Source organism: Centrocercus urophasianus, unplaced genomic scaffold (genome assembly GCF_019232065.1).
Source record: "Centrocercus urophasianus isolate 14NV4802_14NV808 unplaced genomic scaffold, USGS_Curo_1.0 seq_27, whole genome shotgun sequence".
Lineage (NCBI taxonomy): Eukaryota > Metazoa > Chordata > Aves > Galliformes > Phasianidae > Centrocercus > Centrocercus urophasianus.
Window position 1 is genome coordinate 10,066,760 of NW_024884833.1, and position 24,425 is coordinate 10,091,184.

At 37.0% G+C, this 24,425-nt stretch overlaps 1 protein-coding gene across 1 annotated transcript in view; it reads right to left on the minus strand.

Annotated features, from left to right (window-relative positions):
- Nucleotides 1-24,425, minus strand: part of LOC122164682 (guanine nucleotide-binding protein G(q) subunit alpha) — a 112,747-nt gene that overhangs the window by 15,282 nt on the left and 73,040 nt on the right. The window contains exons 3-5 of the mRNA XM_042826879.1: nucleotides 11,425-11,579; nucleotides 4,714-4,842; nucleotides 3,604-3,733 (exon numbers count right to left, since the gene is read on the minus strand). Coding sequence (XP_042682813.1) covers nucleotides 3,604-3,733; nucleotides 4,714-4,842; nucleotides 11,425-11,579 — 414 coding nt within the window. The remainder of the gene's footprint in view (nucleotides 1-3,603; nucleotides 3,734-4,713; nucleotides 4,843-11,424; nucleotides 11,580-24,425) is intronic.

The window sequence follows — 24,425 nt, forward strand, 5'->3', positions numbered from 1 at the left end:
ATTACAGACAAACTACCGTAACTTGAGGTATCACTTCAGTCATCAGAGAGCCCAAGCATGATTGTGATCTTTAGTGTATTCCATCCAATTCAGTAGACAAATCCTGTTAGTCTAGAATCACATAATCAGTAAGGCTAGAAAAGACCCTGAATCTAGGTTAACCTATCATACCATCAATCCCTAATTGTCTCATCTACTCTTCTCTTGAACACCTCCAAGGACAGTGACTCCACCACTTCCCGGGGCAGCCTCTTCAAGCCCTTTACTACTCTTCCAAAGAAAAAAATTTTCATAATATCCAACCTATACCTCCCCTCAACTAACTTAAGGCCAGTATGCCATTAACTTTCTCGGCCACCTGGTCACATTGCTGGCTCACATTCAGCTGACTGTTGGCTAGCAGTCTCAGATACTGGTACAAGACGCATCACGATTGTAATCACTCATCTTGTTGGGGGACTTCAACCACTCACACATCTCCTGGAAAAGAGCTGTAGGCAATCCAGGAGGCTCTTGGAATGCAGTGAGGATAACTTCTTCAGTCAGGTAACAGATGGCCTCACCAGTGGCCATCACTACTGGACCTGCTGTTCACCAACACAAATGAACTGAGTGGTGACATCAAAATTGGAAGCTACCTGGACTGCAGTGACTGCTACGGTGGAGCTCATGCTCCTGAGTGATATGAGACAGTCAAAGAGGAAAATTAGGGCACTAAATTTTAGGAAAGCTGATGTCCAGCTCTGGGAAACTGTCTTCATGGGCCAAAGTGCAGAGCAGAGCTAGCAGAGCTAGCAGACCTCAAGAAAGCTTTCCTCAGGGCACAAGAGCTCTCCATTCCAAGGTGCAGAAAGTAGAAAAGGAAGACAAGACACCAGCATAGCTGAACTGTGACCTGCTTGTCAAAATGAGAGCAAGTGAAAAATGCACACATAATGGAACAGGTACCACTGAAGAGTATAAGGAAGCTGCTAGGCTGTCTAGGGATGGGGTCAGGAAAGCCAAGGCCCAGCAAGGGGTGATAAGAGAAAGAAAGGCTCGCAGAGACAATTAGAAAAGGAAAGTCCAACAGGGTGTAGTGAGTGACACAGACAAGCTGGTATCAACAGACAAGAAGGCTGAGATACTCAACAATTTTTTTTGCCTCCATCTTCTCTGATAACTGCTTGTCATATGGTCAAAAAGGACTCTGGGGTACTGGTGGATGGGAAACTGGACATGAGTCAGCATTGTGCCCTCACAGCCCAGAAAGTCAACCGTATCCCGAGCTGCACCAAAAGAAGCATAGCCAGCAGGTCAAGGGAAGTGAACCTGCCTCTCTGCTCTGTGCTGGTAAGACCTCACCTGGAGTACTGTGTCCAGATGTGGAATCTTCAGTGTAGAAGAGACATAGACCTGTGGGAGTGCATCCACTGCAAGGCCACAAAAATGACCCAAAGGATGGAATGTCTTCCCTATGTAGACAGGCTGAAAGAGCTGGGGCTGTTTAACTGGGAGAAAAAAAAGGCTCCACGGAGACCTGAGACCTGACAGTGGTCTTTCCTAAAGGGGAACTACAGGAAAGAAAGGGACAGACTCTTGGGGTCAGTGGTGATAAGACAAAGAGAAATGGTCTCAAGCTTAAAGAGGGTAGATTTAAGTTGAATATAAGGAAGAAGTCTTTCACAGTGAGAGTGGTGGGGCACTGGAACAGGTTGCTCAGAGATGAGGTGGATGCCCTGTTCCCAGAAACTTTCAAGGCCAGACTGGATGGGGCTCAAAGCAACCTGATCAAGCTGTGGATGTCCTTGTTCAGTGCAGGAATTGGACTAGGTGACCTATAAAGGTCCCTTCAATTCTCTAAGAATTCTGTGACTTTATGATTTTTCCTCTGTGCAGCTTTCCAGACACTCTGCCTGTATGGGATTGTGCAAACAAAGTGCAGGACCCACCAAAACACCAACTCATGACTGGTCACCAGCTGAATTTAATTCCATTCACCACCACTCCCTGGGCCTGGCCATCCAGTCAGCTTTTACCGAGACTACATCTGAGCAAGCCACGAACTGCCAGCTTCTCCAAAAAAAAAAAAAAAAAAAAAAAAAAAAGCTGGGGGACACAGTGACAAAGGCTTTACTCAAGTCTACGTAGACTACACCCGCAGCCCTTCCCTCATCCACTAGGTGGGTCACTGCCCTTCACGAAACCATGCTGGCTAGGCCTGATACCTTTGTTTGTCCCACATATGCCACGTGACTGTGCTCAAGCTTATAAGAATAAAGCAAAATTGTAAACTTCAAATGATTCAATCCAAGAAGGTATTGCTCCACCTTTAAAAGTATGGATGCTCTAAGTCATGATCCACAAGCTTATATTATCTGATCAAACAGAAGAACAAGAGTTTCAGCAAACCACCTAACTAGAACAGGACACATCTAATGTAAAATCAGAATTAAACTTTTCCTTCAGTTATTTTGGAGAGTTAGAATAGAATTTGGAAATTACTGTAGCAAATTATTATTTAAATTGTTTTCAATATACTTTGTTTTGACTTGTATGATTGAAATGCTGAATATTTCAGTGTTACCTGTGTCAGCTATTAAGCAATAACACAAACCAGAGAAAAGACAGAATCAGACACTTCTTGGCTTGAATCTGACTGAATTATCTTTTTACATTCATGTTTAGATTCCAAAATTACAAGAGACCAAGTTAGTGCTAATTATATTATTATGACAAAATGACAGCTGCTCATTTAAAGACCAACTTCTATTGAAAATTCAGCTTTAAATGATAGAGTTGATAGTAAAACTAATGTAATCATATATTTCTCTCAGAAGAAGTCTGTAAGCATAAAAGCTTTCAGTGCTTGCTCCCAGAACTTATTAAAAAATTCATCCTGAAGAAAGTTGAGCATACAAATGTGTCCAGGAACACTTACCTTGTTATATCAGCCATTCCCTTCAACAGTGGAATCAGTATGTATACAAGCCATGAGGGAAATTAAAATATTTTCTTTTTTTCACCTAAATTTCTTAAGTGTATGATAACAGACTTGCATGAACAGCAGGTAACTCATAGAAGTTTGATGTGTAATCAAAAATTGTCCACAGAAAATTAAAACAAACAAACATTAAATCATCTCTCTCCTCTACATCATTGCATCAAAAATACTGGATACTAATATGCTTTGTCCTTTCAGCTCACAGGTCACCAACTAATACTTCCTTGTTTCTTCTATTTTTTGAAATGAAATACAATTAGGAAACATGCCAATGTAGTCTATGCTTTAAGTCAACTTTAAGTTCAATTTAAGTGAAATTTATTAGTGTTGGGTCTGTTCTAGAAAGGAATCTATACATTTTGTCTTCACTTTCACTGCCAATTTTCATGTCTCTGATACTAAACACTAACAGCTCAAATAGCTAAGAATATTTTTCTTTATTCAACAATATTCCTTTTTGTTGAATCCTCCCCAACATGGCTCAGCCTTTTGATCTCCGTAGTAATTCTCATTCCATTACATGTAGTTGTATATGACTGCTTACAGATTGATTTGGAAAACATCTGTGACAGGCTGAAGTATTTTTTCTTCAAAACTGGTGCTCTGTGCTTATAGCTTACCTCATTGTCTGATTCCACAAGCACTTGATCGTATTCACTAAGAGCTACTAGGAACATGATAGATGTGACATTTTCAAAGCAGTGTATCCATTTTCTTCTTTCTGATCGTTGGCCTCCTACATCCACCATTCTGCAAAATTAACAACCACATCAACTCCATGAATACCATAAGAGATAAACACACAGCCACATACAAAACAAAAAGGAATTCAGTTGAAAAAAACAGAACTTGGTTTGTTCCTTTTAATAATCTCTCCACTGAGATTAAAGTTTAATGGAATGCATTATAAGTAGCAAGTAACCATATTTGATTTTTACTTTGATGCGATTTCTATATTTAAGTCATTGTGGGTCTCAAAATCTTTAGATTTCTCAGATGCAAAAGTCTCATGATACTGAGCCATGATTCTGGAATGTATACCCTGTATATTTAGCAGAAACACATGTGCACAGAACAGGTGATCTGCCTTTTCCCTTCAAAAATTACAAGTGTCAAAATTTAAAACTTCTCAAAGATTATCTACTTAAGAGTATACATAGAATACAACATGTATTTACTGAAGCTGTTAATAGCCAACAGGAAAACTCAAATTTGCTGGCAGTGTATTCCCACTTCATTCCATGTCATAGTGTAGCTCAACCCTTAGGATGTCTAACTTGCAATTGCAAATGCATAATTATTTTTAAGCAACAGTACTTGCACTCAAATAGGCTTACTTTCTCTTCAGAAGAGTGATTTCTTGCTAATCATCAGCTACACAGGAGGTAATTTTGCATCTCATAATTAACATTAATTAGATACGTGATTATATTTTTAGATTATTACTCAGAACAAAACTTTGTTAATTTTTTTTGAAAAGATTAACTGTAGATTTTCTATCAGTAGTGCCTTCAAAAAAAAGACTAACCAAATTGTCTTTTACGTTTTTGATGTGTTTAAAATCAGCAGCTTAATAATTAACCATAAAAATAAAATAACAAGCTTTACTTTTAAAAGCACAGAATCTTTTCTGTAATGCACTTTTAATCAATATCCTATCTGTGGCATAATTAAGGAAATAAGGAAATAAATAAATAAATAAATAAATGACTGCTGAACTTTTTTCCTACCTGAAAATGACGCTTTGTAAGTCAAAGGGATATTCAATGATTCCTGTTGTTGGAACTCGAACTCTAAGCACGTCTTGCTGAGTTGGCAGATAGGTGGAATCTGCTATGCGATCCAAGTCATTAAGATAGCTATAAACAGGGAGAAACAAAAGGAATGCAAGACAGTGACACCATAATTTGACTGAGGAAAAGAGAAGGGAAGATTTGGGAGTAGAAGTCAGCTGCTGGATAGGAAGAAGTGCAACAAAAAAGGAGAATTGTTGGCATAAAAAAGGGGACAAAGTATAATGTGCTATACTTGTCCTTCCTGTACACCTCCACAGCTTCAAGTAAATTTGACAAAAACATTCTGTCCTTTTAAAATGTGCTTGGCTTTCACATGCAAAAATCACCAAAGATTCAGATTTTGTTACTCAGTTCTGTGCAATTTATAGATAAAAATAATATAAAATACATAAGAAATATAAAATTGCAGAGTTTTAACTGACAAGATAACCTATTCCTTCCTTTTCAGACTTCAGAATCTACATAGACATACAGATAGTATGAATCTGATATAGTGTATCAGTTCAGTAAGTGCATATGTATGTTTACTAGATACAAAATGAATGAAAGATAAACAGCAATATTTGAAGATTAAGTAAAAAAAAAAAAAAAAATGATTACACCAAAAAGAAAAATATCCACTGACAAATTAAAGAACTCTCCAGAGTTGTCTTGTTACTGGAAGGCAGCAGTAATCCCACGGTGGGACCTCTAGCATCTGAAATTTCTGCAATCGCACTGAAGCCTCTAATCAAGTTAATAAGTCTAAGTAACGTACATGGAACACTTCCCAGATAGTCAGCAAGTAATCCAAAACTGCAATAAAACTGCTTGTAAAGCAGTTCATTAATTACAACACGAAACTCTTCTGCTTAATGGTGGCTTTCAATCACAAAGCAGCAATATACTGGAGGTACGGGAGCTCTCCTAAGAGAGAAGCTTCAAAAAAAAAAGTACTAATGTGTGATGGTGATGGCCTCTTCGGTTATAGGAGCTGGCTATTTCATGAATTGAGTGCACCAGACAGCAGGGATTCTCCCATTACGGGCATCTGGGAGAAAGACTGCTGCAGTAAATGAAGTTCTCGGTGTCTGGTTACTCACAAGAATGATCTAGAGCTAGCCACTGATACAATAAATTAACCTAAGAACGCCCTGATTCTGTATCCTTCTGTAGTGAAGGGCAGCAATGGACTCCTTGATGAAGTATCACAAAACTCCTAGTGTTCTTTTCCTCATGGTTACTACTGAGGGAGCTCTTCAAAAACAAAACAAAACAAAAAAACCCATACTATTTATAGATGCTCTGAATGATCTGTTATTAAATAGAGGAAACAAGTCATCCTGAACAGAAACTTTGTTTCTGAAAGACAGAAACAAAGCAGTTTGAGTTCTGACTTACAGCAAAAGTACTGAAGAACTGATCAGTTAGGTCAGGGAGAGAGACAAAAACATTAACAAATTTTCCTCACCATGATTTTATTCATGAAAGATTAATCTGAAAAAAAAAAATTGAATGTGAGAACGTTACTTGTATTTAGAAAGATGTATTGAACCATGCATCTCATATTATTTATCATATTCATAAGCTGTTACTCCAAAAATATTTTCTCAGAATACTAATTAGTTTCTGCCAATTAAAAAGGTTTGAGAACTTGAGGATTTCATCTGTCCTTAGAGGCTTTAACCAAAAAGCACACCATCTGCTTGCTGGGGGGGAAAAACATACAAGAAATCCGTAACCACCAGAACAGAAAACTGATGGTGGTCTTCAAACACTGCCTGTCTTCTTTTAACCTTCCACATCCACAATATCAGTTTTGTTACTATTTTTCGAAGGCTCCTGGGAAGCACTGTGAGTCACTACATGCCATAGTTATATTTCTGACAGCAGAAACTGGTAGCTGGCCCATTTATACAGTTACCTTGTTGCACCACTTTGAAAAGCCTCATTCTTGGTCTCCAGCCTCAGCCTGGTAACTGTAAGTCAGAACCATGACTGCAGCAGGGATATTGCTAAGATATACTGTCACATACATCAGGTTGATTCTAGACTGGCAATAATTTGAAGGGATAATATTAAATAAACATTTGAGCTTCTTGAAGCTATTGAAGCGACAGATTACCATTTTTAATTATTTATTTTTTTCCTAACACTGTTGTCATTAAGTTTCACAAGCATTAATTGATTTCACTGTTTCAAAATGGTGAGACAAAACAGAGGTGGTATGTAAAGTGCACTCTTAAAAAAAGATAACTGAAATACTGTTGTTATTAAAAAAATATACTACCAGCACACAGAATTTTCATATATCATTACATGAATAGTGGGAACAGCTATTCCTGTAAAACTGAAATTTTTTTATTACAATTATTTAGTTTATTATGGTTTAGTTCATTGACACAATAAAGACCTATGTTTTTGAGTCTTATTGATAGCAAGAGGGGTGGAAATTTAAAGCTGTGGCTTAAAGAAACTCTTTGATTAGCATGGGAATGGCATAACTGTATGCCTATGCTTTAAACATCTTCAAGCTTATTAAACAATTAAAGAAAACACCAGCCAGCAATTTTAAATAAGAACATCAAAGAACATCACATGTTGGTGAATGCAAATTCTTTTCTATCTACAGCTGTGCAGGCTCAGGCTCCACTCCAGCTGCATCTGTGCCCTGAAGACACTGCCCTTACCCAGTTGCCAGATTTTTCACTTACATAATATCTTTGTAATACATTTCTCTCAAAATTATTTGAACAGTGAAAAAATACTATTAAAACTGTACAAATTAAGCTAGTTTATTTTACAGGGATGTAGAAAGTCCATAACCTCCAGCAGGAAGCCAGGGTGGAGTTACTTCCTCCAGTGGCTTATCTACAGACAAGACATAACTTGTTAAGCCAGAGTTATGAGAAATATCTTAGGAGTGTCTGAATTCAGATAGGTGATGAATAAAGAAAAAGAAGGATTTTATTCTACATTTCCTCATCTGCTTATTACAAGCCTGATTCAATGTGGCTTTGAAGCGCTTACCTAATTTTTGCTGTCCTAAGAAAAATAATGACAAACACCCACGGGCAAAAAAATCCTGCACACTTACAAAAAAAAAAAAAAAAAAGAAAAAAAAAAACCTACATAAAAGAAGTGCACAAGGTATTTTAAAAAAATGTAAGAAGTAATTTTTAAAAAGCCCTTAAAAGTTTTACTGCATGCACATATACACAAACTGTGATCAGCCTTTCTGATAAAAATGTCACTTCAGCATGTACTAGAAATTAACGCACGTGCGCTCTTGAATCATGAAACTTGTCATAATTAAGAACTTCCACCAAAAAAGTGCAGACAGCACTTGCCAAAGGGGGATGTTTCCTTAGTTTATTAAATTCAAATTTTAAAACTGATAATGAGATGGATACTGGAAATAGCTGGGCAAATGCTTTGTGACCTAATTCAAAAGCAAGTAACTGGTGTTATGAACTGAAAACTCACTTCTGTGGTGAGCAGCAACTGCACAGAAGTCTGAACTGCATGGCACTCCAAACTGATTTTTGCCACCTGCTAAGAAATATCCTACTTTGATGAGACATTTTGTAGTTATACGGCCTCTTCACCCAAACAGCACTTTTTCTGGCAAGCATTACTGAAACAAACAAAACCTGCATAAAATTACTTTGAAAATAAGATGTCAAATCACATAGATCTGACTACATCTATACTGAAGACCTAGTTTTAAAAGTTAATTATACCTGTAATTAGTTTTATAAAAATGAATTTTAGTGTCTGCTGAGGTAATTTTCCAGGAGGTTGCTATAGCAACAGGCACAAGGTGCATTACCAAGCTAATCTGTGTGTAATGAGCAGCTGACAGTAGCTCTCTCTTGACGTCAAGAAAAACTGCTACAGCCTCGTAGCACACTGGTGATCTGCACACTGACCTGAAACAAAGGAAACCTTTTGTTTCCTAGTCAGCATTGAGAGAGAAGTAATTATTTTTAATGCACTTTACATAGCCTATGACAAGGTCCAAATCCACAGCCAGTTTCCAAGAAAGCCAGGCCATGAAGGTGCTGATGATAAGACTTAATGATAAGTGTTTCAAATGTACCTTTCGTGTGTATTACAAAGCAAACAGAAAGAATAGGATAACAGAAGTAGACTGACTTGCTCTGTATTTACTACATGCCCTTCTCATACAGAAAATAGGCAAAGAGGTGTGACTTCTAACTTTATTATTGGTTAAAACTTCTCTGGTGTACATAATCTTTTCCAAGAACTTACGTACAGGTCTCTTTCACCATACCCCAGTTCAACATCTACCACTTTGGAGAGTTGCACCACATAATGAAAACTGACCATTAAAACCTACTTAATTTATTTTCAATGAATGGAGTCCTGAAACATCTTCAACATGAAGAAATACAGGGCAAACAAACACTTCAAACAAGCACCTTACTCCAGTCATTCTCCAGCCTGAGATTTTTTTGCAAGTACAACATGATGGTGAAGCATCTTCTCAAAAATAAATCCATAAGGTGAAACTATATTGCTCAAGGCAACAAACACAGAAAAAGCTTCAAGGATTCTCTATATGAATGAATAATAAAGTAGAACATTACATATCTGGCACAGATAACCAAATGAGGGTATTAAATACCGGTGCAGACAACACACTGAGGAATTTAGGAGGAGTTATATTTATTTCTCTGGAATGTTATAAAACACAGCTAGGAAAGAATTGCTAAACAGTCATTCTCTGATATCCTTATACAGCAAACTAAAAAAGCCTGCTTTCTTAACCTTGGTTAAGATATTGCCAAGACAGCACACAGAGAAAGATCTCAGCTCACAAAACTATTGCTTAAGGTTACCTTCACTGTGATGCTGGTTTACATAGTGTGAATGCTACCTCTGAAGCCATAAGGGGAAGTGGTTTAGTGGTAAATAAGTAAGTCACAAAGTAATGTATATGAGAAGTTAATAATCTATTTATCTAATGTACTCTTGACTTTACCGCAAGTAAGTCTAGAAATTACTTTTAAAACATACAGGAACATCCAGCTTTTGGAGTATTCAATGGTAAAAAAAATATATATAAAGAATATATTTGCTGAGCTATCAAGAATTTCAAATCAACTGCCAAGGATCAGAAAACTTTCTCTTACATCTTATCCTTCTCTCTTCTGGTAATGCACATGATGCATTCTTCCATGGTACTAGCAGTGGGTATAAAACCAACAAAAATGACAAAATGGGTCAAAGGACAACAGAAAGTACAGAAAAGTACAAGATACATTAGAACATTACTGAGAAACAGTAACAGAAATACAAAACATAGAGGAAGAGATTGAGAAAGACAACATATAATAACTCTGGGGAAAAAATACAAAGAGAACAGATTGAAAGTATAATTACTGCAAAAACAGAAAATATATGAAGAGAGAATCATGCAAGGGATGAATGAATAATATAAGACATATCAGTGCATATGCTTAGATCATATACAACAGGACAAAAAATCATTGCTTCTGCTTCAAACAACGTGTCAGAAGGAACTACTGTCTCACAAAGTCAATCAGCACTGGATGCTTACTTCTGTTTTACTGTCTTGTGAATCCCAATTGTTAATTTTAAGCATCTTGTTCAGCTGGTTTGTGATACAGGGACTAAGATAGCGGATTCTATTTGGGTATTCTATTGCTAAACACATTTGCTGTATTTTTTGTTTCTGTCAGTTTATTTTACTGGACTTCACTATTTGAAAACATTTTTTCTTGCAAGCATAAATATATTAAAGGATCTTGTAAGGTCTCATATAATAATTCATAATTCTAAAATTTTGCTACACCATCTTCTACCTACAACCAGCAAACTCGCAAACCTCACAATAAACTGCTGTATCTCTTGAGCTTTAAAAATAACCCACTGATTTGTATGTTTACTTTTGGCAAATCATTGATACTACCAATCTGCTTCTATAGGTACTTAGTTAATTTTGTTAATTTTAATAGTACTAAATAGATCCATTTTTCACCCAAAAACAAGAGTTCAATATTTGATACTAACTCTTCTCACACAAGCATTTTTATTGTTGTTGATCTACAACAGGTAAATTTTAAAATATTCTTACCCTACTTTTTATTTCTATGCTTTTCTGACAGATACGTTCTTTTACATTTTGGCCTTGTTTCCACAAAAGAAAAGCAGCTCAATAAAACATACTGCCTGCCTCACCGCCACGACTGCAAAAGCAGCCTGTGAGAAAAAAAATAATGAAAGAAAAAGGGTAGAGAGAAATCCTAGAAGACTCTGTTTTTCATGAATCATACGGAAATTGATAGTGCTTCCTGCATTAAAGTACACAAAAGTACTTTTGCCTAGCTTGCACTTTCAAATTTATCTCATAGGAACATAGGAGAACAAGGGCTTTCTACTTAGAAACTGTCACTTAGAATTTTACTTTGGAGTTTGAATGGTAGCTGAATTTTATTCTGGGAAATACACATTTACCAATAAACTAGAAGCAATCCACTACTTAAAAGCAGCTCTTAAATTATATTCGGTAAGTGTACTTTTGTGCTGCATATGTGTACAAGTAGCTAAAAAGCTAAAAAGTGAAAATCACTTTGCAAGAGACAGAGTGAGATATAGCTGTAGCCATCATGTACTTACTATTTAGTTGAATCTGATAACTGATACTCTCGTCGTCGGTCATAACATTCCTGAATTCCAGGGTCATTCCATAAGCTTCTTATTGCATCTACATACGGGTTCTCAAAAGTTGACACCTTCTCTACATCAACTTCCCGCACTAACTGTGCATGAGCCTAAATGAAACAAACAAAGAAACAAAGTTGACATAATGGCCATCTCACCAATGTGTATACATAATTCGAGAAGTAAAGTACTATGAGGAAGGTTGTGAAGATGTGGAAAGGTGACCACCGGTAGAAGGAGTTCTAAAATAAAGAACAGAGGAACCATTATCTATTTTGTTCATTTAATTAGAAAGTTTGTAGATCTTGACATTTTGTTCTTTTTATGTTACCAGACTCCGTCAAACAGAGTACCTACCACCTACTGTACTAGTTCAATAACTCATTAGCAGCTGAATATAGGATTATTGGATAACGTGAAGAAAAAAAGGGTGAAAACGCGAAATATTCAAAGAGGAATATTTTTCCAAAATCTGTATTCATGTGAATGAACTTAGTGATGCTGCAGGAAGGATCACAAATAAGAATGATGAATCATACATGAGTAATGACAAAGTATGTTTGAACCAAGACAAACAGCAGTAGGTATAAAACTGGGACAGAAGATGAATTAACAAATGTGTGTTTTTATTTCAGAATATGTTTACTCCAAGCTACTACTACTTAGATGAAATATATGAGTCTTTTGACACAAAAAATTACTTAATTAAGCTAATTATAAATAAAATTTTCAATGCTGATTTTTCAGGTACAGATTTGGGGCATATAAAATGCCTGTTTTTAAAATGATAACCAGTTAGCCAACTTGTCTGATTCAGACTCTGAAAGAGCCCAAGAGGTCAGAGGGGAAGGAAGAAACTTGTCTTTCATGGAAATTCACTGTAAAAAGTTCTTCATACTACCACAAGCATAACAAAACTTACTATTAAGTAAAGCAAAGCAAGATTCTTAGAAAAGCTCTCAAGTTTCAGTTTGTATTATAAACAATGGTCATACTATATCACAGAGATTTTTGAAAAGTAAGTAGCCAGTAGGAAATAACCTCTAATAAAAACATCACACTCCTAAATACTGTTAAATTTTACTTAAGCACTATGGAGACAAAGAAGAACAATTTCTAAATTGTACAGGAAGAATTAAGCACATAATTTTTGTGAAGCTGGATTTATTTATTTATTTAACTTTCTTCTATCTTATCAAGCTTGGTTAGTGTCTCTTCTGTACTCTTTGGCCTTTGGATGCTTCCAGAAGAATGATGTCCCAAATATTTACTCACTGACTGACAAATTGATAAAACAGTATATTCTGATATTGATTCTTTTTTTATATACTTGAGCTCTGAAATCATAGCCAAGTGCTATCAAAATGCTAACAGAGTTGAAAGACTAACTATTCAACTACTGCTCTTCAGCTTGAAAATTTCTTATAACTGACGTATTTCCCCCAAAAGGTAGGTACTCAAGTACTCAACATCGGTAGCAGAGAAAATGATAAATAATTACTGTATTCAGTTGCCAACCTAGACTTACACTGCAGTTGTCCAAGGCATTGCATTGTTTCATTTATCAGTTCTGTTTGTTCTGCCATTCAACTTATATGACTTGGGACCACAGTTAAATCTTATGAAATAAACTATGCTATATGCCAGTAAGTAATATGCATCAGAAAATGAATTCAGCTTTTAAAATGATAAACACTCCCAGAGTGAACACTGCTTCTGTTTCCTTTGAGTAGACTCATGAGAGCTTGTACTCTACTGTTCCACAGCTCTTCACAACAGTGCTATTTCTTTTTAAAAAGTAGAATCACAGAATATCCTTAGTTGGAAGGGATCCAGAGATCACTCAGTCCAGCTCCTGGCTCTGAAGAGAACCACCTAAAAATCAGACCATAAGTCTGAGAGCATTGTCCAGACAGGTAATGTCCCTTCATACCAATTTCAAGTCTTTACTAAGCCTCAGCTGTGTCTTCTTGTTCCCATAAGTGCTATGTTCTCCTGTGGATAATGTTTTTCACTTTGAGAATCTTTGTCATTCAGTATCTTTTCCTAGCTTCTATACAGATCACTCTTACAGTAAGCAAAAGCCTGCATACCATCCTCATAAGAAAGCGCACCACAGAGGTGACGTGTTTCACACCTGCTGTGACAGCACTTTGTCTAGGAATGTGCCCATTGAGTTCATCCTTCATTGGCCCGACAAGATGCAAGTCAGAACATACCAAACACAGACTATGCAGTCTGGTAGGGCAGTCCAGCCAACACTGGCAATGTGCTTCATGGTCTTCAAACTGGAATGGGGCCTGGCATTATCATGTTACAAGGCTGTCTTCTCTGGCCTACATCTGGAAGCTCAAGCCTTCAGTGTAGTCAGAATCATGATGCAGCACTCAGAACAGACAATTTGTTTGGGCTCCAGGAAATCCAGAAGCATCAGCAACTGCCTCTTTCCTACCCCATGGTGCACATCTCTTTACAAACTGAGAGCTGTGTCTTGAACTTATTCTTTGGTAAGGAATTCATATGTTTTCACTCCATGGATAGTCACTTTGACTCTAGCTCACAGTGGTAACATAATCACCAGTAATGATGCAATCCAAGAACACCTTCAGCCTTCTCTTGACTCTGCAGGTCATGACAAATTTGTGTATGATGTTCCTTCGGTTTCTGTGTGTAAAGAATTACTTCTTAATATCTAGTCTAAAGCTACCTTATTTGAGTTTAAAGCCATTTCCTCCTGTCCTTTCACTACAAGCCCTAATAAAAAGTCCCTCCCCAGCTTTCTTGTATGCCTTTCTTCAGGTACAGAAAGGCTGCCATAAGTTGCCCCAAGGAACCTTCTTGTCTCCAGGCTGAATAGCCACAACTCTCTCAGCCTGTCATCCTAGTGGAGGTTCTCCAGTCCTCTGATCACCTTTGTGGCCCTCCTTTGGACCCACTCCAACAGTTTGATGTCCTATTTGTGTTGGGAGCCCAAGAACTGGACTCAGTACTTCAGACCGGGTCTCATGAGAGCAGAGTAGGATAGAACCACCTGCTTTGACCCACTGGTCACATTACCTTTGATGCAATCCAGGATACTGCTGGCCCTCTGTTGGGCTGCAAGCACACACTGCTAGCTCATGTTGAGTCTTTCAACAAGAAAGATCCCCAAATCCTGCTTAAGGTCTGCTGACAAGCCATTCTCCACCCAACTTGTATTTGTGGCTGTAATTGTCTTGGCCCAAGTACAGGACCTTGTTGCTTGGCCTTCTGAACCCTTGTGAGGTAGAGAAGTATGAATTTAATGCAGAAGAAGAATCAACCATTAACGTGGGTTGTTAATATCATTACTTACTGGCTTTAGTTTCCTTCCACTAACATCAGCAGCCAATTGCAAATATTATTTTTGATTTTAGCACTCAAATTACTTGCAAGAAAATGTATCTAAGGACTAATCAACACCACAGGCAACCCCATCTTGATCCATCTCAGTTCCTCAGGTGTTCTTGTCCCCACATAATAGATTTGAGGGAACTTTAGGGAGAGGTATGTGAGGATATAGTAGGAAGTCCACCTCCGAGGGGGTCTAGAGTGAGGCAGTTGACTCCTCATCTTGAGATTGCTTCCATAAAGAGGGAAAAGAAGGTGGCTGCCATAGGCATCTTCCTTCTGAGAGAAACGGAGGTCCCTATATGCTGGCCTGACTCTACTCATAGTGGAGTGTGCTGTCTCCCTGGGGCAGGGAGGGCAGAGATAATTCTAGGAACTTCCTAAACTTCCTAGTCTAATTTATACCTCTGATTATTATCCCTTATTGATAGTTCAGGCTGGCAGTGATGGAGGTGCTAAGCCCTAGGATTTAACAAACGAAGGGATGGGCAACTTGGGGACAGTACAAAAAAGTTGTCAGGATGTGGAAGGAGAAAATTAGAAAGGCGAAAGCCCAGCTTGAACTTAACTTGGCTGCTGGGGTAAAAGCAAACAAAATCTTTTTCACAAACATATTAACAGTGAGAGAAGTGCTAAGGAGAATCTTAGGCCTTTACTATGAAATGGTGGGGAATGAAGGATAAAGAGAAGGCTGAGGTTCTCAATGCCTTCTTTATGTCTGCCTACAAAAGTCAGACCAGTTATCCTCCTGATCTGGGAGTCTCAGATAAGGAGAAGAATAAATGTATAAATTCAGTTGGAAGCAATGAAGAGACCTTCTACTCCACCTGGACTGCCACAAGTCCATGGGGCCAGATGGGATCCACCTGAGGCTGCAGAGGGAGCTGGAAAAGGCGACTGCCAAGCTGCTTTCCACCATCTATCAGCATTCTTGGCCAATCAGAGAAGGTCCCAGGAGACTGGAGGCTTGTCAACCTGACTCCCACCTACAAGAAGGATTGTAAGGAGGATCTGGAGAGCTAGAGGCCTGTCAGCCTGACCTTGGTATTGAGGAAAGTTATGGAGCAGATCTTGAGGAAGATCATATGGCTTGTAAAGGACAACAAGATTAGGTCCAACCAGCATGGGTTCATGTAAGGCAACTACTACTTGATCAACCTCATCTCCTTCTATGACCAGATGATTCACCTAATGGATGAGGGAAAGGATGCGGATGTAGTCTACCTAGATTTCATCAAAGCTTTTGACACTGTCACAGTATTCTCAACAGCGACTGCAACCAGTGTTTTAGTAAGCTTGGAAAAAGGTTCAGTCTTTTTATTCCTTTTGATATAATTCCTGTAATTTTTGCAGAGTAGCACTCTATGAGTAATTTATGTAACAAAGGATCAGCAGAAATGCAGTCCATTTCAAAAGAAATTACTCTGGAATTCTACATCCACAAGAGAAAGAAGTATACTTGAGATGCAGCAGGCAAGGTTGTTTTTTATTGACAGTTTCTGAGAACTAATTGATAGTTCTGAGAACTAATTGATACTAAGATGCTCATTTAAAGAATTATCTCACATAGCAAAGATCATCTTAACATATTTTTCTGTTTTGTAGAAGGATTTCATAAGCCCATTAGAAAAAGTCTGTGGCTGTAAGTGTTTGGTGGTCAATAACTAAGGGATGAGTCATAGAGAAGTTAGATTTGAATGCTCAAGTTTACATTGAGTGCAATGGCTTGTGACCAGATCCAAGAAGTCTAGAAGCTGAATCAAACTTGTTACAAAGCTGCAACCATGATCACATATTTGCCAAACAAAACAACTAATTTTGACACATTGATAATGCAGCTTAAAAGCAGAAATGATCACCTATACTAGTTTAACAGGAAGTGTAAGTTATGACTCATGAATCTGATGACTTGTCATCTACAAGTGTGGCTAACAGAAATACCCTCTCTTCTCTTACAGGACTGTATAGCAAGGCATGCCGTACTGGAGAGTATCCTGTAAACGTTTAGATATTTCAAAGAGATATAACATTCAATAAGCATAACACTACTATTCTATTTCACTTTCTTGAAAACTAAATGCTTGTGGGATATGTCCCTTACCATGCCAGAAAACAGTAATAATAATCATTTCCGGGTAGGAAAGTGTGTTTACATAGCGTTAACAAAAACAATTTGGAAGAGGACTGTAAAGAGAACACTGCTTCCTTTGAGCAACTCTGGAGCACAGAACTAGGCTAAACAGAGAAGAAGTTTCATGATGTGCTAATACTAAAGAATTGTATATAAATTAGTACAGTGTGCTATGAAGTGCTCTAGAAGGCTTAGTACATCCTTAACTATCCTTCAAGTACTGAAACAGATTAATAGGGTATCAAACTACTTAAGTAAGAAGTTGTATCTTTTCATGTTTCACATTCTGATCTTAGAAAATTAAAAATAGCATTAGCTTGTTGAAAAAGAATTCCCTGGACACTAAACAGAATCTGAAAAATTCAGTTTGGCCCAGGAAAATTTTTCTGTCACTGGTCATTTTTTGTAAAAAGCTTAAGATAATGTATCCTGACTCACTACAAAAAATAGAATTTAAATAAAATATCTTACGACTTAAGTTGCAAAATAAATCCATTCAAAATGCATCATTAAACTCTAGCTGTAATAATTTTAAATATTAAAAGACTGCAATAATGAAAGAAAGTCATATGCATAGACATGAGGATATTTATTTGCTTTTACTAAGACTTAGAGAGGCCTTCGGAAGAAGCATAATAAATTAGAACTTCATTTGTACACTGCCATCAGAGACCTGATTTTTCTTGATTTTTTTTTTAACTTACTTTAGATAAGCTGCATCAGAGTTGGAAGACAAACATGCCACTGCTATAGGGCTTCAAACAGAAAATTTGAGTGAGATTTTATCTAGATTTGTATCAGAATTTCTACATACACAGTATTGCTAAGCCTTTGGAAACTTTATTTTGAAAGTCATATTATTGTTACAAACCTTGAAAAAAATGTTTCACAGAGCTTTGTGTCCTTCTAGAAGGTTCTCCTGGAAGTGTCTGAGAGAGATACTATCCTACTAGTCTCTCCTAAAACTTCCGATCCTCTCTCTATAAACAAAAGCCTTCATAAGCAACAAAACCATTTTTTTTCTGATGTCATTATGCCGAAGAGTAAAATGCTGTGTTACTCCCTGAAAACTAGTTTATCCTGTGTGAATAACTCTATCAGAAATACGAGTTAGAAAATTAAGTAAACAGACTCAAAGAATCACCAACGTTGGAAAAGACCTCCAATGTCATCCAGTCCAACTGCCCCCTTATTAACAGCATTTCCCACTACATGATGTTCCTCAGAACAACAGCTAAACATTTCTTGAACGCCTCCTGTGCCAGTGACTCTATCACCTCTCTGGGCAGCCCATTTTAGAGCCTGGCCACTCTTTTGGTGAAATTTTTCCTAACATCCAACCTGAACCACCCGTAGCACAACCTAAGGCTATTTTCTTCTATGTTGTTTTCCTTTATGAAAAATGAGATGCTCTCCAATAAGGCAGAATGTATTCTTTAGGGAAAGGAAAGGCACTGGAGGATACAACTTACAGAAGCACACTGCACTGTGTAAAAGCAACGACATCTAAAGACCCAGAGAACACAGAGACTACTGCTAACGCAAACGACGTTATGGGACAACAAAAGGGCATAATCATTTTTCCACTTACAGTCCAGCTCTCATATTCCACGCATAAACATGTGGTTACCTGGCTTTCACTGTTAAGCTTTTTCTAGTGAATAAAACCAACATAAATGTATTGATAACACAAGTGTATTCTTTTTTCAAAGTATAAGTGAAATCTGAAATTGGTGAAATGAAACTCATTAGAACCTGAGATTAATTTACAGAAAGCTATTTCACCACAAATAACCAAAAGACTGGCACAGAAGCAGAATTCTAGTCCATAACAACATGTAACAATTTAGTGTCACTGTACTAGAACACACAGTATGATTGACCTAACACATTCTAGCAATCCAGGAATCTCTCTGCCTAAGTGGGATAACTTGTAAACTAGGCTTTATAATCACCTACCACACCAGCTGAAATTTTTATACATTTGACCTGAAATTGCACAGCTAACCACTGTTTTTCTAATATATGAATTGAAGATTTCATCTTCTTGTGTGGGGACTCCAGAAAAACAAACTGCTTTACGCCCTGAATAAAACCCCTAGTGACTTACAATTACTTTCAGAAACCTCTATCGAGTCAACTGCCATTTTATTACATTAATTCAGCAAGTTTAGGATTTACTTTGAAAAAAAAACCAAAAAAACGAGTAGCAAGTAAAACACATGCCATATCAGTGAAAGAGTATCCCCTACTTTCTTATAGCCCCTATTTACATACTGAAGGGTAGCTATCAGGTGTTCCCAATGCCCTCTCTTGTCCAGGCTGAAGAGCCCCAGCTCTTTCAGCCTGTACTCATACAGGTGGCGTTCCATCCCTTGCATTATCACTGGATGTGCTCCAACAGATCTGTGACTCTCCCGCACTGAGGATTCCACATCTGGACACAATACTCCAGGTGAGGTCTAATCAGAGCAGAGGGGCAGGATGCAGCCCAGGATAAAGTTGGCATTTTGGGCTGCAAGGGCACACTGCTGGCACATGTCCAGCTTTCCATCCACATCTCCAAATTCTTCTTTGCAGGGCTATGCAATTCTTTTTTACCCCAGCTTGTACTGACAATCTCTTGAATCTCCCAATTCAAATAAGCAGTAAGGAAATAATGGAAATATTGGTCAAGAATCCCTTACTGAAGTTTAGAAAAAAACTGAATTGCAGCCATATCAGTTTTGACATTGCTCATCTGAACATAAAACTAAATCCAGACTTCTTTTCCTGGATGCAGCTACCAGCAGCTATTTGCATCCTACTGAAGCCCTCATAATTAACAATTGGTGCATCCAAGTGTGTATATTTTTTTTCTACTGATAAAATCTATTTTCTAATTAACTCAGATCTGCAGTGACAGAAATTAACTTAAAAACATGTCAGATTAAATCAATCTAAGCAAGAACTTGCAACAAGATCTTTCCCCTCAACCACAGTTTTAGCTTACACAAATTAACCAGATTTCTGTTATACGTAAAGATTGCACAACTGTTTTCACAAACACCTAACAATGCTCATACAGTCATGTTTTCAGAAAAAAAATTCCATGTTATAGGCTTTACCTTTCTGAAGAACATTTTTGAGTTCTGTACATCCATATCATGCATTAACTTCACAAATATTTACGATAAAAACATGTTAGCAAATATACAATCTTTTCTTGAACTAGCTAAACCAGTTCCTACATATACAACCTAAATGGGAACTAATGGATCGCTTTTCAGTGTTACAGCAGCTAACATTCCAGGTAAATGTTAGTAAAACTACTGCATAAAGCCTACATGAGTAAATAAGGTGACAGAGGCAGAAGGCAGTTACACTTGAAGCTAAAAAACTCAAGTAACGTGTTCCGTTATATTTAGCTGGTACAAACTGGGACAGGCATAGAATAGCTTTCAGCAACACTGAACAGAGATCAGCGCCAATCCCAGAATCAGGGATGTATTTTCTGGTCCACCAAAGCTTGTTAACACACACAGTTCAACAACATGCATCTGACATGATATTAATCACGAAACAATAGTTGAAGAATTGGACCACATGGTAATAAACAAACCAAAACTGCTTACTCACAGCCCTTCCTGAGGAGCATCTCCTACATACTTTGCCCAAAGATAAAAATATTAATGGATACAAAAATCATGCACGACAAGTTAGTGAATTCAACTGCCAGTCTCTCTGAAATGACTTCACAAGAATCTAGGATAAATAACTGCAATTTTTAACTAATGCTTTCCCTACGAGAGCTTGATAGAAGTCTTCATGACCTTCTACATGTTTTTGAAGAATGGTGGTCGATAATAATACCACAAGAAATATCAAACTTTTCTTCAGTAATATTTTTCCATATGATATAGCAGTACCTATGATAGAATAAGTTTTACAAAGATGAATGTGTTAAAATTTTCATTTAATTTTCAAGAAAAATAACTGGCTGTATTTCACAACTCCGTAACAATTCACTACTTCTGTCAAACACTGCAATGCAAGAGTAAGAACATAAAAAAATGACAATGCTAATCTAAGTGAACTTAAGAATATACACATGCACAGAACTATTGCTTGAGCCTCCTTCCTGTGCAAAGCCTAAATGAACCTTGTACAACACAGAGACTTAAGGATCAGAAGAATAACAACTTTGCTTGACTTCACAGATTTGGGTAGCTAGAACTAAAAAAAGTAATAGAGGTAACAGTTACTTTTCGCAGACAGTTTAGAAATTCTTTGATCTCGTTCAGTTGTTTACATGAAGGAACTGCGTAAAGTTCTACCGTCTGATATTTAGGGGAAAGGTAGATTTTCATTTTTATTTTTTTAAATCAAGTCCTCATCCTTGCATTTCAACTCAGAAGAGTAACACATTAAAGTATTTGCATTAAAAGTCATCTTCTACAGAATTACACTGTATCAGTTTTCAGTTTCACACATACAATCTCTAATTTTTTATAAAGTGACACTGAAAAGAAAAACAGGTCATATTATCTTTTATTCTTAAAGGAAAAGAGTGCCCTCTGCTGACTAATACAAAACAAAGAACACTATAATTTCAAAAGCATTTCTAGAAGTATCAGAAGACTTGGAGGTCCCTTTTAAAATAATGAAGAACTTCAGCAGAAGTTTTCCTCTGCAAAAAATCGCAACAAACTTAAGTGGTTGCAACTGTGTGTTCTTCAGCTAGAAAGATTGTCTTTCTAAACAACTAATTTCTTGGACATAAAATTTTTAGAAATGAGTTTCAGTCTTATTCTGGGCACAAAGCTACATTATGCAGTATCACTTACTTCTTTTGGAGGCTTTCATTAACCTCTTGATACCTAGAGTAATGAACTGGCAAAACTGCAGAAAGGGGCAACATTTAATCTCAGATGAAAAGCTGTTCTTTTGAATAGGGTCACACAAGAATGAATTTTGCCCCAAGCTGTTAAAGATAGCAACCCAACATCATTTTCTCAAGAGGAACCACAGACATATAACCTTGTGATGAGTAACTATTTGAAACATGCCGTCAGGGAGAATAAAATGGGAAGAAAGAAAAAAAAAAAAAAAAAAAAAAGAGGTTTTGTGCCATGTGTGACCTAAAAAAGTGACAGCTTCTTTATAAAGTAGGTATGATCTTTTTGTTCCTAGAAACATACCATATTTCTACTGGCTCTAATCAGATGCCAAGAAGAGTTTATTTAAGGAAGGACAGCAAAGCACTCCTGACTCCTCTTTCAAGGCAAAATATCAATCTCCTGAAACATAGTGCCAACTTCAACCATTAGGAAGGATGACAAAAAGCCTATAAAAACACAACGCTCCATCAGAGAAATCACAGAAATGAATTTTGAACAAATAAGAGCTTGAAAAGCTTTTTTTAATTATTATTATCTGGCGTGTATAAAATTGACACTCTGAATTAACATAATTAATATGTATCTCAAAATGATTAATTCTGTTTACTATATAATCAATATTTACAGAACAAGGTCACGAAGTTCTTTCAGCAGTCATTTGGGACAGCTTATATCTGCCAAAGCATAAATGGATTCTCCTCCCATGAGGTTGGCCAAAAACAGAACATGGTCCTTATAACTGTACAACTAATCGTTAAATTTGAGAAAACAGGTTTTTTTGGTCTATAGTTGGTTTGGTTTTTAGTAACCTAAATGGCTTATGGAAGCCCATGTTTTCAGTTAGAGTTAAACATATGTAAAGGAAAGCAAAACCTAGGGTTTTTTTCTACAATTTGATGAAATTGTACCTGAAAGAGGCTTTGGTAACTGAGTAAGAAGGGCAGCTAAGAGGAAAAAGGGAAAACTGTGTTGTTTTTATTAGTGCAGAAAGGTTTCTACACTCAGTCATCTAATTCTGCTTTGCTCTGGAGCGACAAAGTCAAAAGTCACATACTGACATAACACATCAAATCCCCTGGAGACAAAAAGTTCTATGTAGCCATAAATACTTCAGATGTAGCACCTTTGTAATTCTTTCAGAAATGTCCAAAGCAGATTCCCAGGAAATCTTCAAGACAAATTTATTGAGCTAATTAGCAAAGCTATGGGTATTAGCAGATAGGCTGTTTGTGCTACATCTTGCTGCCCAGGGGAAAAAAAAAAAAAAAAAAAAGCATTCAAAGGCGTTATCTACTGTATTCACATGTCCTATCAGACATAGACAACTACTTAAGAAATTAGGACACTGTTGCCCCACGCAATTACTTTTGAACTGGAATTACACTATTAATGCAAATTACTATAGTAATACTGAACCTGACAGTTAACAGAACTGGTCTGCAATTAGTCTGTAAAACTGAAGACTGAAGATAGCATTAATTTCCCTTAAGAAACAAGAAAGGATGATGTTGAAAAAGTCAGCACAGCACTAGTGCTCTGATCCAATACCAGTCAATCTTATTATCATAATTTCTATTTCCCTCAGTGAGCATGAATCTCCCTCTAAATACAAAAAAAGTCTGTAGTGCCTTTTTTTGGACAAAGTAACTACATGATTTAATTCAGGCCTAAAATTAATCACAAATTCTTCTAACAGTGAATAATATTTATCCTCATACAATCATTATACTACTTTGCTTTCATGAAATTGAACTCAAAAAAAAAAAAAAAAAAAACTTTCAGTGTTTCTGATACATGTTTGTAGGTAGGCTAGGACATGATTTTCAAGCTAAACAGAGAAGAGCTGGAAGGAAGGAATTAAAATGCTGCCAACCAAAATAACTTTTTTTTTTTTTTTTTTTTTTTTTTTTTTTTTTTTTATGTTGATCTCTACAGTTTCTGCAAAAAACACAGCAACTCTAATAAATGATGGCTGCTGTAGGTACCAGATATCCTGTTGCTCAGCACCTGACAGTCCCTCTATTTAGGTATGCTACTGCTGCTGTCCTTAAACATCCTCTGAATCAAACATTCAGACCATGAATCACAGAATTAGAGAATATCCAGAGTTGGAAGAGATGCACAAAGGATCACCAAATCCAATCCCTGGCATGACATAGAACAAAAAAATCAAGCCCTACGTATGGGAGTACTGTCCAAATGCTCCTTGAACTTCAACAGCATGGGGTCAAGCCCATTGCCCTGGGCAGGCTGTTCCCTTGAAGCAAAGGAATTATCAAAAATATTCTTAAGCCAGTACTTTAGAAGTACATTAGAGCTGATGTGGCTATCCTAGTCAACTTACTATTATCCATAGACTCAAAGGGTGAAATAAAGAATAATAAAAATAACTGAAAAACACAGCACTTTACAGATAAGTCCACTTCTAGGACTACACGTTCAAAAGATGTACCAATAGCACCATCATCAACACAGAAACTGAAGCACTGAGCCTTACGGCTGATAAGGGTTCCTATTTCTGCGAAGAACTGAAGAAAGATGTTTTAAGTTGCCCTTTTCTCTTTATCTAGCAGCTT